At 41.4% G+C, this 17,327-nt stretch overlaps 1 protein-coding gene across 1 annotated transcript; it reads right to left on the bottom strand.

Moving 5' to 3' along the window:
* Positions 1-631: 631 nt before the first annotated feature.
* LOC128871797 (uncharacterized) lies at positions 632-7,241 on the bottom strand. Its single transcript, XM_054113877.1, is given in 5 exon segments — positions 632-980; positions 982-1,138; positions 1,141-1,505; positions 2,194-3,410; positions 3,516-7,241. Coding segments are annotated over 5 exon segments (5,814 nt in total).
* Between the last annotated feature and the right edge of the window lie 10,086 nt (positions 7,242-17,327).

Below are 17,327 nucleotides of genomic sequence, written 5' to 3'. Positions count from 1 at the left end.
GGTCCATACCATTCAATTGCGGCCAAAAATAATCGTTTATCATGTCGCGGTATCCATTTCCATTCACAGTAACGTGGCGATCGTTCTCGTCAACGAAAAAATATGGGCCAATTACGCCGCCGGCATGTAAACCGCACCAAACAGTGATTTTTTCGGGATGCAACGGTGCCTCATGAATCACGTGTGGATTGCTTTCTGCCCAGTAACGCATATTTTGCTTGTTGACAAAGCCATTGAGCCAAAAGTGGGCTTCATCACTGAAGATGATTTTTTGACTTTAAACTTTCTTAACAGAACACGCATTTTTATAATAAAATTCAATAATTTGCAAGCGTTGCTCAAGTGTGTAGCGTTCCATGATGAAATGTATACTAATGAAGTTTACAAATGATAAGCGAAAAATAAAAAATATTGCGTCGTTCGCCCTCCCTATCGGAAAAAAGTTGAAGCGCACCTATTGAAAAACGCCTTACAAGACCTTGATTTACCTTCACAGTTCGCTGTGTATAGCTTATATTTCGGTGTCCTCAATCCACAGATGCGCCCTCCATTGATCCATGGCCCCTGAATGAGGACAAAATCAGGGTTGTCTGCTGCCATGCGATCAATTAGGGCTTGTGATGCTATCTTATTATGATGAAGATTTATTTGAAGAATACGCGTTATTTGTATTCTCATCATTTTGCGACTCGCTCAAGAGCTCTCTTTCTGAGCATGTTGTACTCGAACCAGCTGTAAGCCCAGTTGTCGTTCTCGTACTTATTTTTTTAAGTCTAGCTGTGAGCTCAGACCCTGATAAACAGTACCCTTCCAAGTCGATGCTCTCGACATCGCTTGAGAACTCCATTGGATCTTCCTCAGCGTTATTAGCTTCAATCTCTGAGGCTAATTGGTCGAGAGCATCAGCATCTGTTGTATAGGTTCTGACTCTCACCTTGGCAAAACTGTAGTTTAAGATACCTTCGCTTTTCGCCAAAGTAAGTTAGTAACAGCATTACCTGCGTTGGGGCACGTTTCGTCACCACACCGTCTACTGTTACAGTATTGTCCAAAGCCTTGAAAAATTTCCCGCCCGCTGTTGGAAGGCCTGGATTGCATGCACTTATTATTTGCATGATTTGCTGTGGGTCTGGTGTATAGGGGCCAAAACTCGTGCCCTCGGTCGAGACGGGATATCTTTCTTGTCTACTACCACGAGCTTCGCTCCAGGGTAGACTTCCCCGATCTTCGCTATTGCTGCTTTATATAGCTCTACCGACATTTCGTCGTCGCAGGCTATAATTTTAATTTGGCCTTGATACCAGCCAGCGTCAGTACATGAGGGTGGCGGACCTGGATTGCTTAGTAGCACTTCCAGCGTCACATTGGTCAGAACAGCCTGCACCCATTTCCATTGGGCCCCGGGAATTCTTCCTTCGGGATCACCCTCATCCAGGACACCAATGATGATGCGAATGTGGGCCACTTCCACGAACGTTTTATTAGGCGCAATGCAGTTGTTGTACCTTGAAGGGGTGAGAGGTTCAACTATGCTGGATAGGTTCTTGAAGAGACGCCGAAAACTAAAACACAACCAATTCAAGTGCTCAAGGTGTGTGTGTAGTCAACGAGCATTTTCGTTAACTGTTCTTTCAACGAAAAGAAAAACACGCTATTCCGAAAAAATACAATTTATTTTATATACACATGTATATATATATATTCGAAGTTAAGGTAAATAGAAAATTACGGCACGGCGCCTCGAATTAATCTGCGCGACGTGGTATACGATCCAATTGCGACTGACTTTGCCCTGCAGTTGGGCGTAGATATATACTTGCTTTGATTGCTGCGCAGAGCAATTTACAAAAGTTTGTATATATGTACATACAGGTGTTAAAGTGCATGAGAGAGGGCAAGTGCATCGTTTATGTTGGTTGCGCTGACTGCGCTGCTTTCTGCATAACCAAACATCCTCCCCCCGTTGGAAGACTCTGGCTTTCAACCTCCTCCTGTCTTGGCAATGGGCATAGCTTTCGGATGGCTCTTCGGATGACTCCATTTGCAGTCTTTAGTACAGCGACACGTGCCACACGATCTGATCCATATATTAGTTCGGTGACTCTTGCTAGGGGCCACTTGAGAGGAGGCAGATTTTCGTCCTTTACTAAAACTATGTCGTTGACGCAGAGTTCGAAATTCTGTGTGCGCCACTTTGAGCGCTGCTGCAAGGTAGTTAAGTACTCCTCATGCCAACGTGCCCAAAATATCTGCTGGTAGTATGATACGCGCTGCCATTGATCCAAACGATTAAAGTTAATCTTCGTGACATCTGGTTCAACGTAAGTAGAGATAGGAGCAGTGCCAATGAAGTGAGCTGGAGTTAGAACGTCTAAATCAGCCGGATTGTCTGAAAGTGGAAACAAAGGTCTTGAGTTAATAATTGCCGCTATGTGGCAAATAAGTGTGCGCAGTTCATCGAAGTTTAATAATGACGAGCCCACCGAGCGATGAAAATGATATTTCGCAGTTTTAACGGCCGCTTCCCAAAGCCCACCAAAGTGTGGAGAGCGAGGTGGAATGAAATGCCATTCTATGGTATTAGCTAGACAAAATTCATGAACTGCTTGCACATGATTATCGCTCAGGAATAAACGTTTTAATTCTGCCATCTCATTCTTAGCGCCGACAAAGTTGGTTGCGTTGTCCGACCATATACGAGTGGGGCGACAACGCGTTAGGATGAACCGCTTTAGTGCATTTAAGAATGCCTTCGTTGATAAGTCTGCTACGAGCTCCAGGTGCACAGCTTTCGTGGCAAAGCATATGAATATGCAAATGTAACATTTTATGGGTTGCTTGTTGCGTATTTCGTTTTTATAATGGAATGGTCCACAATAATCGACGCCTGTGACCATAAATGCATAAGATGAGTTTACCCTATCTTCCGGAAGATCAGCCATAATATGTTCCGCTAAGTGCGGTTTAGCTCGGAAGCATAGAGTGCATTTGCTTACAACGTTCGAAACAGTTTTTCGTCCGCCAATAGGCCAATACTGCAGCCGAATGTATGCTAGTAGGGAACGAGGACCCGCGTGCAAATTGCGCCTATGAAAATGCATAATGATTGCTTGAGTGACAGGATGACGCCTCGGCAGTATGACTGGATGCTGCGCCTCGAAGTCGAGCGCTGAATTTTTCAGTCGTCCACCCACACGAAGCAATCCACAACTATCGATGAATGGTGAGAGCGACGCAATGCAACTAGATGCCTTCACACCTTGACCGGCTTGAAGGCATTTGAGATCCTCTTTGAAGTGAAGCCTTTGGATGGTGCGCAGGAGTAGTTTTGTGCCACGCCGTATGCAATCAACAGTCAGTCCAGAAAGCCGCAAGCGATTTTGGAACTTATAAATGTAACCAAAAACATGCTGTAATTTTTCAAAAGAATTTATGAATTTACACCTGAGTGTTATGTCAACGTACTCAGATGTCGCAAATAACACCCTTTTGCGCATTTCTGGGAGTTGACTGACTTGACTGCAAGGGTTTGGCCAATTGTTTTTATCTTGAGCTAAAAAATCCGGTCCATGCAGCCATAGAGATGAGTTAATGAGGTCGTTAGAGGTTGCACCTCTGGATAAAATATCAGCTGGGTTAAACTTCGTAGGCACGTAGCGCCATTCCATACCCGCAGTCAACTCCTGTATAGTGGCTATGCGATTAGCTGTAAAGATTTGAAATCTTGAAGGTTCGTCGCGGATCCAGGATAACACCACCGCCGAATCAGACCAACAATAATATCGACACGAGAAAAGTTTCATTTGAGCTATTTCATGCATGAGTTGCGCTAACAGGGAGGCACCGCACAACTCCAGCCTTGGAACCGTAAGAGTTTTTAAGGGCGCTACACGAGATTTTGAACATAGCAGTTGCGCCTGGTTTCTTCCTTGACTGACTGACACGACGTAAAGACAAGCTCCGTATGCTTCGATGCTGGCGTCACTAAAACCATGAATTTCATAGGAGCCATTCTGCTGGATTGACAAACGGGGAAACTTTATTTGCGGTATGCGGCCAAAATCTGCACACAAACTAAGCCACGATGAATGTAGTGATGAAGGCAAACTTTCATCCCAGTCAAGCCTTTCTTTCCAGATTTGTTGAAGAAAGATTTTAGCCTTCGAAATAATAGGGCCGATGAGACCGAGTGGGTCATAAAAACGAGCAATAGTTGACAAAATGGACCGCTTGCAATGTTTTGATGAAGGCTGCATTGGTGAGAACGCGAACAATAGGCAATCTGATGCAGGATCCCAAGTTAAACCGAGTGTTTTAGTTATATCGCTTCCATCGTCGAACTTAAGTAGTGTTTCTCGATCATCAGGTGGTATCGTCTGCAACAATTCAGGATTACTGGAGCACCACTTTCTCAACTTGAATCCTCCTTTTTCCAGCAGCTTTGTAGTTTGACTCATAATTTCCTTGACTTCTTGAATGGACTCACCGCCTGTAATAAGATCATCGACATAAAAATCGCGCTTTAATATTTTTGAGCCTATGGGGTAGACAGTTTGTTCATCAATGGCTAACTGGTGCATCGAACGAATTGAGAGGAATGAAGCTGGTCTTGTACCATAAGTGACTGTGTCAAGTTTAAAGACGTTGACCGGCTGCTGTGGGGAGTCACGCCACAAGATGCACTGCAGATAACTATCGGGCTCTGAGACTCGTACACAACGATACATCTTACATATGTCACCCGTCAAAGCGATTGGAAAGGTTCTAAACCGAAGCAATGTGTTGAACAGCTTAGGTTGTATGGTGGGTCCTGTCATAAGCAAGTCGTTCAACGAGTATCCAGAAGATGAAACCGCAGAGCCATCGAATACAACGCGGAGTTTTGTAGTTGTGCTCTCTTCCTTCAAAACACAGTGATGCGGCAGAAAGTATTTGCAATACCGCAGATTGTTCTTAGTAACCAGTGACATATGTCCTAGATTCAAATACTCCCGTATGAATGCTGCATATTGGGCCTTCCGCTGTGGGTGGCGGTCCAATTTTCGCTCTAGATTAAGAAAACGACGAAACGCTTGTTGATAAGAGTCGCCCAAGAGATCAATATTAACTTTTGCTGGTAGCCGGACCGAATAGTTCCCTGTAGACAAACGCAAATAATTGGCCTTAAAATGCGCCTCGCAGTCAAGCTCTTCCTTGGAGTATGTGGCGACAGATTCACAGCAACTTTCAACCTCCCAAAATCTACGTACTAGTTGATCGATTTGAACATTGGATTCGTAACCTATGTCAAGTGATGACTGTGCGGCCAATATCGCTCCCCTTTGCCGCTGCGATTCACCACCTGTTACAACCCATCCTAACCTAGTTTTCTGTAGGCACGGTAGACCGTGAGCTAACTTTATTTGTCCAATGCATAAGAGATCATAGAAGAGGCTGGCTCCAATAAGCATGTCTATTCGTTGCGACTTGAAAAATCCTCGATCTGCTAAACAAATGTTCGACGGTATTTTCCAATGAGAAATATCCAAAGTAAAAGAGGGTTGATTGTCCGTTATGTTAGGAGCAACCAACGCTGTAATGCAGGTAGAGTACTCCGAGTTTTGAGACTGAATAGTAATATTGACAGTCAAACCATCAGAGGCGAAGTTTGCATTACCAAGACCCGATACGTAGGTGGATGACTTGGTTTTTCGCAACTGCAGTTGATGAGCAAGACGAGACGTTATAATATGCAACTGCGACCCTGAGTCGAGCAGTGCACGACATGGCACCCATGTACCTGCGCTGTTCTTAACATTGATGACAGCAGTGGCTAGAAGCACAACATCAGGACTGAGATTCTGAGCAGATGTGACAATTGACGTTGTTTGTGAGATTGCAGCCAAGGTGTGGTGTGCGACTGAAGTTGAAACAAGCTTAGAGGTGTTTGGAGGTGCTAATTGGGAGGATGCTTGCACTGAAGATGCAGGACCTTGTGACGACATTGGTGAAGAAGAGGAGTCGATATGTAGCAGACTGTGGTGCTTGGATCCACACGTACGACATAGACCAGCATTGCACGTTCGAAGCTGATGGCCTTTTCTGAGGCAGTTTAAACACAAAGCAAGCCTTTTGACCTCCTTAAGACGGAGTTGTGGAGATAAATTTAAAAAACGGGTGCATGAATATACAGCATGGTCTGTGTTGTCGCAAAAAACACAGCCATTGGTTGAATTGTTTGTATTGTTAGTAGCAATAAATGATTTTCTACCATGGTTAATAGTTCTACTATTTTTTCCCACCTGTGAGCCACGAGTATACGCTGCCATGGAATGTTCTACATTCTCCAGCCTTTGACAACGCTTCTCCAGGAAACTTGTAAACTGCTCCCATGAGGGTATGAGATCTAACGGCGCAGCTTCCTCCCAATTTGCCTGCGTGATACTGTCGACTTTTTGCAGAAGAGTGTGTACGATTATACACCCCGCTATTTGCTCCGAATTCCCCATGGTGCGTAGGGCGCGCAGGTTTGCATTTACCTTGTCGGATAATTCACGAAGCTTCACCGCTGATGAAGTGTCCACCCTTTTGATGCCCATAATCTCAGTGATGTGTGCCTGAAAAATAAGACGCTTATTATTAAATCTTTTGTTAAGCAAGTCTAGAGCCACAGAGTAGTTGTTGCCACTCATCTCCAACGAACGAATTGCATCCAGAGCCGGACCCTTCAGATTTGAACGTAGGTGCTGCAACTTCTCGACATCCGTGAGGTCCGGATCCTTGTCTATAACGGTTGAAAATAAGGAAAAGAAATCTGTGTATTCCGTATATCCTCCACTGAATGTAGGCAGTCTGAGCTCAGGCAAACGTGGTCGACTTTGCAAAACAACTGTTTGCCCTTCCAAAACCGGATCGTGCCGCATGGTTGAACAGGATGGCATTTGAGATTGACGTTTATGAATCTCACGCCGTATGCGACACCGAAGTAAAAGGAGTAGCTCTTCAAAATTTGAACGCAGTGCTCCGCCGATTTCGTCAAAATTGAGCTCCTCTAAGCTGTCATGAGCCAAGTTAAACGTGCTGGAAATATGTTCGAGGCACTCCAACCGTACCTTTAAATCTACTTCGGTGAATGAATTAATTTCTTCGCCTTCGATTGCCCGTTCAATCGATTGCGCTTGTGCATAAATTGATTGCGCCTTACGTTTGTAAAAAATCACCATATCCTCAGGTGATAACCGAGAAGCTTCGTTTGTTGCCATCATACAAAATATTAAAAATGTATTAACGAACAATAATATATATATATATATATTAAAATTGTATGCACGGGTTAAAGTTAGCAGTTTATACCGTTTGAAGTTAGCGGTATGAGCAGGTTGAAGTTAGCGGGATATACCGTTTGAAGTTAGCGGTATGAGCAAGTTGAAGTTAGCGGGATATACCGTTGGAAGATAAAACTACCGGAATACCGTATGAAGTTAGTGTTTTTATTGTTTTTTTTTTTAAGTTCGTACATATGCTACTTTAGTTATGTACGTGTGTTTCTGTACTTCACTTCAACTGTATTTTGTCTTATTTATTTCAACTGTTTTTTGTTTTATTTGTTTCAACTGTATTTTGTTTTATTTGTTTCAACTGTATTTTGTTTTATTTATTTCAACTATTTTTTATTTTATTTATTTCAACAATTTTTTATTTTATTTATTTCAATAGATATATTCCACGAGAATTTAAATAGGATTATATTAATCGCGATCACGTCGGGGTCACCAAAATGTGTAGTCAACGAGCATTTTCGTTAACTGTTCTTTCAACGAAAAGAAAAACACGCTATTCCGAAAAAATACAATTTATTTTATATACACATGTATATATATATATTCGAAGTTAAGGTAAATAGAAAATTACGGCACGGCGCCTCGAATTAATCTGCGCGACGTGGTATACGATCCAATTGCGACTGACTTTGCCCTGCAGTTGGGCGTAGATATATACTTGCTTTGATTGCTGCGCAGAGCAATTTACAAAAGTTTGTATATATGTACATACAGGTGTTAAAGTGCATGAGAGAGGGCAAGTGCATCGTTTATGTTGGTTGCGCTGACTGCGCTGCTTTCTGCATAACCAAACAGTGTGCTTGAAATCGTTCTGAGAACTGAATAGTACAGGGAATTAAAGCATATGCATCGCTAACGGAACTTCTTTCTCGAATAGCTGACCATCTTCGAGAGTAACTGTGTCCTTACCACCGCATGGGATGCTGCCACGGAGGACTCCATTATTTCCCCTTTGTAATCGTAGGTTGCGGAACTTGACGGACTGTTAGGCGAAGTAATCGTAAGAACCAGAACAGCTTCATTTGTTATAGTTCTGGACGCCTCGTTAAATCTTTGTACTTTTGAATGTAGGTTCATGTCTCGCCTTACGATCACTGTGAATATCCAGTCTCAAATGATAGTATATAACCACCACCTCTAGCCTTTTTGAGCCATATTTTTTTTTAAATATTTTTTATCTTTAGCTAATTACATATTTATATTCTATTTGACTTTGAGGTTATAGGTACCCAATTCGACCGATTTTCTTATAACTTTTCACCTAGCCGTTCCGTGAGCCATCGATTTGAACCAGTGGTAGCCTTAAAAAGCTATGTTCAATGAACACTGCGGATGTGACGTGAATCGTCATTTGAGCGATTTTAAAAGGATATGCCCAGTTCAGATCCCAGCTGGGAGTTAAGCGCTGCCATACCACAAAATTACTTTGCCTCGCTGCCCTGATAGATCATGGTCACTGTAAGTTCAGACATATTTCTTTCTCCATTTCAACTCACACCAAATTGACTTTGAAAACTTCTCCAATTGAATTTTTACTTCTCAAAGTTCCTCTCGTTTTTTTAAATATAGACTGGTGCATACATTCTTGAAAGTCTAAGTTGCTCCTCCGATGTGTGGAAGACATTTTGTTGTTGGCTCACAAGTAAAGTGCGGTCAGGCTTAAAGATATTGGTAGCTGGGCATCTAGAAAATATGGACTCTGCAAGATCCTTCTGGAAAGACCATCTCCGCCTAACTGCCACCAAGCCTTCCATTAATTAAAGATTTCTCTGTGGTATTTACTTTTAGAATAGATTGTAGAAAGAGGCGAATTCTTCAAGATTTTTATGCATTTTACACCGACGGGACCTACATGAACTGCGGCATTGGGACAGGTTTCTAATCTGAATCTGCACAGCTATGCCAATTCATGAGCCTTCCAGATAGAGCTCACGGAGCGGAGAAGCCTGCAAAGCTCTATCCGACATCATGTAAGCGGAGCCCACAGATAGCCAAGCTGCTATAAAGGCTGCAAACTCAAATGATATAACCTCCAAACTTGTAATACAGTGTATAGAGGGGCTAAACTCAGTCAATGGTTCCATATCATTTTAACTTGGGTTCTAGGCCGCAAGAACATTGAGGGTAACGAGAAGGCGGATAAGCGCGATATACTACATGGTATCATCTTTAAGCTAGACCGAAGTGGCATCTTTGGCTATCCTATTCAGCCAGATTTAGCCGGAACTAAAGTTTCCATATTACAGCATTACAAGTAGATGATAGGAGGTAATATCAAACTGCGCCATGCCCAGGAAGACCTGATATGACTACACCATATCAAAGACCAAACAACTGCCTGGATACGGACGATAAAATATCTCAAGTCTAGCAAGTTAAGTTCTCAGTGGGCCTCGACGAATACCTATTGCTGGAATTTCATGCTCAAACGCACACGATTTCCGATTCTGTCAAACTAATTAAAACTACTCAATCCATATACTGATTCTCGCACTTGACAACTTTTACTATGCATTAAGAAATGCTTAAATTACGTCGCAGTTTTTTCATTATCTAATTTTAAAAGATCCTATTTTTGAACTCATCAACGATAAAGTGTGCATCAGACTAAACACTTTGCATTGGCCGAAGGTAATTACAGTCAGACAAAAAGTTTACTCTAATAGCGGTCGCCCCATTGCAGGCAATGGTAAGCCTCCGGAGTGCATTTCTCCTCATAAAAAACCATTTGCCGTTCAGAGCCATTTATGAAACTAAATTAAGACTACATATAGGAGGAGGTGCTCGGCCAAACACTTAACTGAAGTGTACACGCCATTTATTTATTTATTATTTTTTAATGACAGTAGGAACTCAAACTTAACCCCGTCTCTCATTTACTTTCTTTCCTGTTTTCTCCTTTTATTGATATCCTAAATGACGAAATTTGTGTTTTCGCTCAACGTGGGCCCGTGCGTGGGCAACCATATGACTTAATGACAGTCAGAAGGAGTGAGGACTGGTTGATTTTCCTAATTTTTTAATTGTTCTTTAATTTCTCTGCATCGTCGCTTGTTTTCCTTATAGTCCTCAATGATGATTTTAATTAATTTATATAATGACAACTTTCTGTTCCCGCACTCAGCATTAATATCGTAGTAGAGGAATTTCGATTCAGTTTCGGCTTAGGATACTTCCAGGATAGGTCCGTTGGGCCTTCATCCCGATGTTCGTTGTTGCCAACTTACAAGAGCTCACAAATCTTCGGCAGGAGTTTGCTCTCGAACACTTCGAAGGTCCTCTCCTCTGATGTATTTACAAACTACATCTTCTCTTACTCTTTTTGCTACTGGTGGTGTTTGTTCTCATAAAAATTAAAAGCATTCGATTTATGGCCTACTGATATACCTATGTACAATTTCGAAATGAAATGGTTGAAAGAAAATCAAGATTTCCTGTGAATAAAGCTTTGAAGGCGTATCAAAAATAAAAATAATGCAAATGCTGTGCTGACAACGCATCCTTATAGTCAGGTGTATACAAGTTTAACGTAATCGGTAGCCTGAAAAAACAAGTCAGTAAGTTTCATCATTTTTCAATAAAGGATTCCTACTGACCTGAGGAAAAAATGTTGGTAAGTTTCGGCATTTTTCAATAAAGGATTACTACTGACCTGAAGAAAAAATGTTGGTAAGTCTCGGCATTTTTCAATAAACGGTTACTACTGATCCTAAAAAAAAAGTGGATAAGTTTCAGAATTTTTTAAGTAAGGAGTACTTCTGACCTTCATTGACAAAACTGACCAACATTTTTTTCGGGCTTACATAAAACTTGTTTGTACCTGAAGTCCTGCAATCGGTCATTCTAATACAATAGCTTCTGCTTTTCTTTCTACAATGCAACGGCAAACCTTTGTTTGATAACACCCTTTATAATCCAGATAGTTCTCTACAGTGAGCATTCGGTTGTTACCACCTTATTTGTCTTCATCTTTGCATAACCACTTAACATACCCAGCTCCTCAACTTTCTCTCCCCAATATGTTCTATCCGCAAGTAACCCCATGCCACTTCACTTGACTCCAACTGTTTTATTGTTGCTCCCGTTTCTTCTAAGTTGCGGATTCGGATGCCACAAAAGAGTGTATTAATTGCGAATTCGCGGTTGTGTTGGCGCTCTTCCAGACAAACAGACGGCGAGTATTTGGGTTTATTACTTGTTTACAAAGCTCTGCTATTATTCTGTTTACAATTTCTTGTTTTTCACGTTATGCTGGCTCTTACAAGTTAGTGGCATACACAGGGGGAATTGTGGGAGGGACGTGAAGGATGAATAAAGTTTCATTTTAATTGCTTCACATTCTTTAAGCCAAATAGTATAATTTGTTTAGACTTTCGGTAATTGTGTTGGTGGCTTTATGGCTGTTAGACAAAATGGTCATTAAAGTTCACACAAAATTACAAGTACAAGTGAAATAAAGCAATGTGCTTTTGATTTATTCGTTAATTGTAAGAGGTAAATAAATTGACTCTGATTGCTTTAGAATTCACTTTGTCATAGATATATTTACTCGTACATAATTCATATATATAAAAGGCATGAGATCAGAGAGAGTCCAGGAACTCATAGGAAACATAGGAAATTTATTTGGTAATGATTTGGCGCTTTAGAGTAAGTTTTGGTTTTTGAATCAAAGGATTTTTCTATTCGTTTAGTGTTTCATTTACCAAGAAATTGTTTTGAAATACTAAAATATTCACGTTATTTTCACTTCTTCTTCTTAATTGGCGCGATAACCGCTTACGCGATTTGGCCGAGTTTAACAAAGAATGCCAGTCGTTTCTTCGTTGTACTAACCGGCCTTCTCCACCTGATCTATCCACCAGCTGGTACCGCATCGAATATTTTCAGAGCCGGAGTGTTTGTATCCATTCGGATGACATGACCCAGCCAACGTAGCCGCTGGATCTTTATTCGTTGCGCTATGTCTATGTCGTCGTAAAGCTCATACAGCTCATCGTTCCGTCGTCTGCGATATTCGCCGTTGCCAACGTGCAAAGGTCCAAAAATCTTACGCAGAATCTTTCTCACGAACACTCCAAGCGTCGCTTCATCGGATGTTGTCATCGCCCACGCTTTTGCGCCATACGTTAGGACGGGCATGATGAGAGCCTTATAAAGTGTTAGTTTTGTTCGTTGGGAGAGGTCCTTACTACTCATTTGCCTACTTAGTCCAAAGTAGCACTTGTTGGCAAGAGAGATTCTACGATGGATGACTGACATTATTATCGGTGTTAATGATGGTTCCTAAATAAACTAGGTATTTTACAATCACGAACTCATAAGTGTCAATACGTGAGTGCGCCGACTGTTTGTTTGGTGACAGGAGGTACTTCGTTTGGTCCTCGTTCACAACTAGACCCATTCGCTTTGCCTCTTTATCCAGTTTGGAGAAGGCAGAACTAACAGTGCGGTTGTTAAGGCCGATGATGTCGATATCATCGGCATACGCCAACAATTGTACGCTCTTATAAAAAATTGTGCCTGAGCGATTAAGTTCTGCGGCTTGTACGATCCTCTTCAACATCAGGTTAAAGAAGTCACACGACAGCGAGTCACACTGTCTGAAACCTCGTTTGGTATCAAACGGCTCGGAGAGGTCCTTCCCAATTCTGACGGCGCTGCTGGTGTTGAGCTACGTCATCTTATTTCATCGTTATTTTCACTCCTTTAACTAACATCATCGTTTCTTATTGAATTTGGAGAGCCTTTCAAAATTATTTCATTAACTTACAATTACTAAATCTTTGGATAAACTGAAGGTTGTAGCCGACCTTATGAAGTTTATCAGAATACTTAACGGAAGAAGGGTGGCATCTCTCTCCGCCAGCAGGTGCGTAGGTGCACACTCCAAGGCGGCGTTCTCTCACTATTTCTCTGGGTTGCCGTTGTGAATGACTTGCTGGAGGAGCTGGTGAGAAGGGGCCACAGGGCGATTGCCTACCCGAACGAACGCTTATTGTCAGAGGAAAGTTTGAAGATACCCTAGGTGGGTAGCGGATTGCGGAGTATTCTGCAAAGAGCTCCCCATCAGACTCAAGTTCAGGTTACCGGACCACTGCAATGTTTTCCAAGCAAAGGTAGCGGCAATTAAAGTAGTATCTGATTGGCTGCTCATTTGTGTAATAACTGTAATCTGCGAGGCAGATGAGCTGGAAAGATGTGCTTCGCGTCAACTCAGCGAGCACTGGGAAAGAACACAAACTTGTAAGGTCGCGAAATCTTTCTGGCCACGATTGAATCGAAGCCGCTCGAGAAATCTCCTACGGTTAACAGAATCTCAGCTCTCGAATTTCGTGGATGCCCTTACAGGACATTGGCCGCGTGGGATACATGCTGTGAGACTCGAAGAAGATACGCAATACCATTAACCAAAAACAAAAAAAAAAATGTTTTACAGGACTTCGGGGATTTTAAAGGACTTCAGACTTTCACTTGATTGCATTCAAGTTACATAGCTCGGTAGGTAGAAATGGCAATTGGTATTTAAACTAACTCATTTAGACCGTTGCCGATTCATGTGAAACCTTCTACTCCTTGATAAACCATTTTGTCTTAAGTGCAAACCCATTGATCTGGCTGACAAGTATATCTTTAAGGTCATCTATATAATTTAAGAACGATGAGCCAAGTATGACCGATTGAGTAGTGTCTTTGTGCGCCTGAAGTTCTATTCTGGCCAAATTCTTTTTGTAGACTTACATGTCAGACATGTCCAACACCTAAATAAACTAATTGATTAGTTTACCTACCAAGTCTAGAGGAGATAAGAAGAAAATAGTATTCAGAGTGTGGTTCTAAGAGCGCCATACATATAAACGACATACGCCGAACCCTCCAAAACCTATTTCTAATCGTAGTCTTGTCGAGAGCCATCCATCAAACTACATATAATCCTATAAAGGAGGATATGTGTGATAACGGTCCTATACAGCCAGTGAGTGCTCTTCGGAGAAAGACCCCGTCTGCTTCCGATGAACTTTTTGCTTGAAAATAGAGCTACAATAGCCTTTTCTAACCTGCCCTCTACATACATTTATGCCCTAATATTGTTTCTTTTCGAAAATTTGATCTAAATATTTGGCGCTACCTCTTACTTCTAGTCGTACACCATTTAATATTGGCTTCACAATTGTGGAATTTTATATTTCTTCGACAACAGCAATAATTCTGTTTTCTAAGGGTTCACACCCAAATCCAAAATTATGTAGACTACCTATACCTGTTCTGCGGTAGATTTTTGGACCTTTGCACGTTGGCCACGGCGAATATCGCAGGCGATGGAACAATGAGCTGGGTAAATGAAGAAGAGAAATGCCTCCTCTGCTTTGGAAAGACCAGGTGGAGAAGGTTGTAGCTTCACTTGGAGTATCCAACTGGCACGAGAGAGAAACGACTGCCACGCTGTGTTAAACTCGGCCAAAATCGCGTAAGCGGTTATGACGCCAATCAAGAATAGCGAGATATATCTGTTTTACTAAAAGTTTTATATAAATTCTAATTAAAATGTTGGAAATTTGATGAATTTTTCTAAATTTCGTACAAAGTGAGGGAGTTTGATTCACATGGTTTCTGTTAAAGAAGGATATTTTTTATATTGTACATTTATTTTTATATTTTTATTCAAAATTAGTTATAATTAAATTTAAAAATTTAAGTTCCAAAATTTATAAACACAAGATATAGTGTTTTTTTCTCTGACGACTGTATATTAAATTGCGCCTATAACTTATGACCACAAATTAACCTTTTTTCATATTAAATATTTTGGGCAAAGTGACGTCTATCGATTACCTTTTATTTCCGCTGAAAAATTTCACAGTTTCAGTTCAATTACCTCGCCTTTTTTTGTTTGAAAACCTGTCGCATTTGGTCGTGTGCACATGAAATCCGTCACAAATGCATCAGAATTAAACTTCCAAGCAACAACGCCACCAACTTACTACGCCAGGTATTCTCAATCTTTTTTGCACGGAAAAACTCTTTACGGAGTAAATTTACGAAGCCCTGCTAAGAGATAATACCGACATCTGAGTTTTGTAAGGTCAACCATTGAGAATAATTCAATTATTATTGAAGACAAGTTTAAAGGCCGTAGAGTTTTTATTATTATAATTTATTAGAAAATGTTGCACCACAGTCAATGGGAAGGACGATTTTGCTTTTCTGTGCATAATTTCTTAATTCGGGTGAACAGTTTTGTAACAATTACTATTTTCTATTGTTCTTCTATTCTATTTCTATTCCTCCTATTTCGTTCTCTAAGCTGATTTGTTATCTCTTAGGCTCTTATTACAAGATGCTGAATTTGTTAGCTTCCTATCATAAGATTTAGAACCATCCCCAATAGCTCGCCTCTTCAACTAATGAAATAGGAGATGATGGTTTGGTCAATTGTAACGTTTTTTAATCCAGTCTTGATGATAAAATTCTTTGAAGATATTTACTAAAATTAGTACTTAATATCAATAAGTGTTTGAGTAATATTCTGAGCAGTTTTTTCTTGCAAAAATACTTTAAAAAAGCCTACATTAAAATATTTTCCCGACTGCCGCAATGTGTTTCAGTCTGAACTTATGGCAATAACCAGCCGTGAGGCTGGTACAGTCCAGATACCTGGAGATGATGTTTACATTTTCACTGATGGCTTGACGGCCATAAAATCCCTCCCAAAGCAGTCGACAGCCTCGAGGATAGCCATGAAATACCGCACATCTTTTAACGGTACAGCTGAGTTATTCGTCCCAAAGGTAAAATGCGTTCCTGGCCATTGTGACATTGAGGGTAACTGTAGCTGAACTATAGAGACTCGGCACCAAATTGACTGATAAGTACACAGACAATGACATATGCAATATATACGGTTCTATGGCTCCGTGGGGGAGCAAAGGGCCACGACAAGGCCTTTTCCCTCATGCGCCAACCTCTTTATTTCGCTCCAGATTTTTTTCTTTTTGAATACGTCAGCTTCCAGATTTCTCCTCCAGGTCAGTGCTGGCTATCTTGAGAGTTTCAGTCAATTCTGCTGCGGGTGATGTCGATTTGGTCTCTTCTTAACACGTGCCCGAGCCAGCCCCATTCTCTTTTCAGAATTTTCAGGCGCATTGGTGTCTGGTTACAACGATTCCAGAGATCAGTGTTTGAAATCGTGTCAGGAAAGAAAATTTTCAATATTTCGCGGGGACAATGATTGGTGAAAACCCACAGCGTTTGGAGGTCAGAAGCTGCACGGTTGCAGGTTTCCCAACCATACATACCATACCGGACTTCACGTTGGAGTTAAATAGTAAGACAATAGTGGCCAAAGTCTTGTGGCTAAAGTCGTCAAAGTTAGGCTGCTAACCTGCTAATCTTAAATATCATTTTATCAACGAATATTGTAATAGCAGTGAACGAAGTTGGCGTAATGAAACCACTTGCAAAATCGCCTGAAAATGGTGACCAACTTCCAATGCTAATCGCACAGAATACTTGCTAAGCCAAAGTGAGCATAGTCCGGCTCGAAGGACCATGTTATCATTGGAGTGCGAGTGGAAGTTAGAATTAAAATTGAGGCGAAAGTAACCTCGCCGAACAGCGTTTAACACGGTAAACGTTTTAACTGTTCGGAGGGGAAATGCCAGGGTTAACGGCCTTCACGTTGCAGCGACTGGAAACGGTGGTTAGCAACAGTCGGAACGGTAGGCGCAGTTACCATTAGGGTGGCTAAAAATTTATTAAATATTAGGGTGTGGCCTAAAAAATAACCGAGGCACTGCCTAATAGGTAGACATGCCCAGAGGATGGGCCTTGCAAACACACTACTTCTGCAGAAGCTTTTTATATGAAGAAGAGGAAGAGACGATCTCGCACCTGCTGTGTCATTGTGCTGCTCTGTCCAGACGTAGATTTACCATTTAAGGTGGACAATTTTTTAATGAATTGGAAGCTCTCACTGCTGTGGAAATCAAGGATCTTCTAAAATTTTTG

The sequence above is a fragment of the Anastrepha ludens genome, chromosome 2 (assembly GCF_028408465.1).
Source record: "Anastrepha ludens isolate Willacy chromosome 2, idAnaLude1.1, whole genome shotgun sequence".
Taxonomy (NCBI): Eukaryota; Metazoa; Arthropoda; class Insecta; order Diptera; family Tephritidae; genus Anastrepha; species Anastrepha ludens.
Note: the sequence above shows the minus strand (reverse complement) of the source record. Positions and strands in the feature narration are given on the sequence as shown.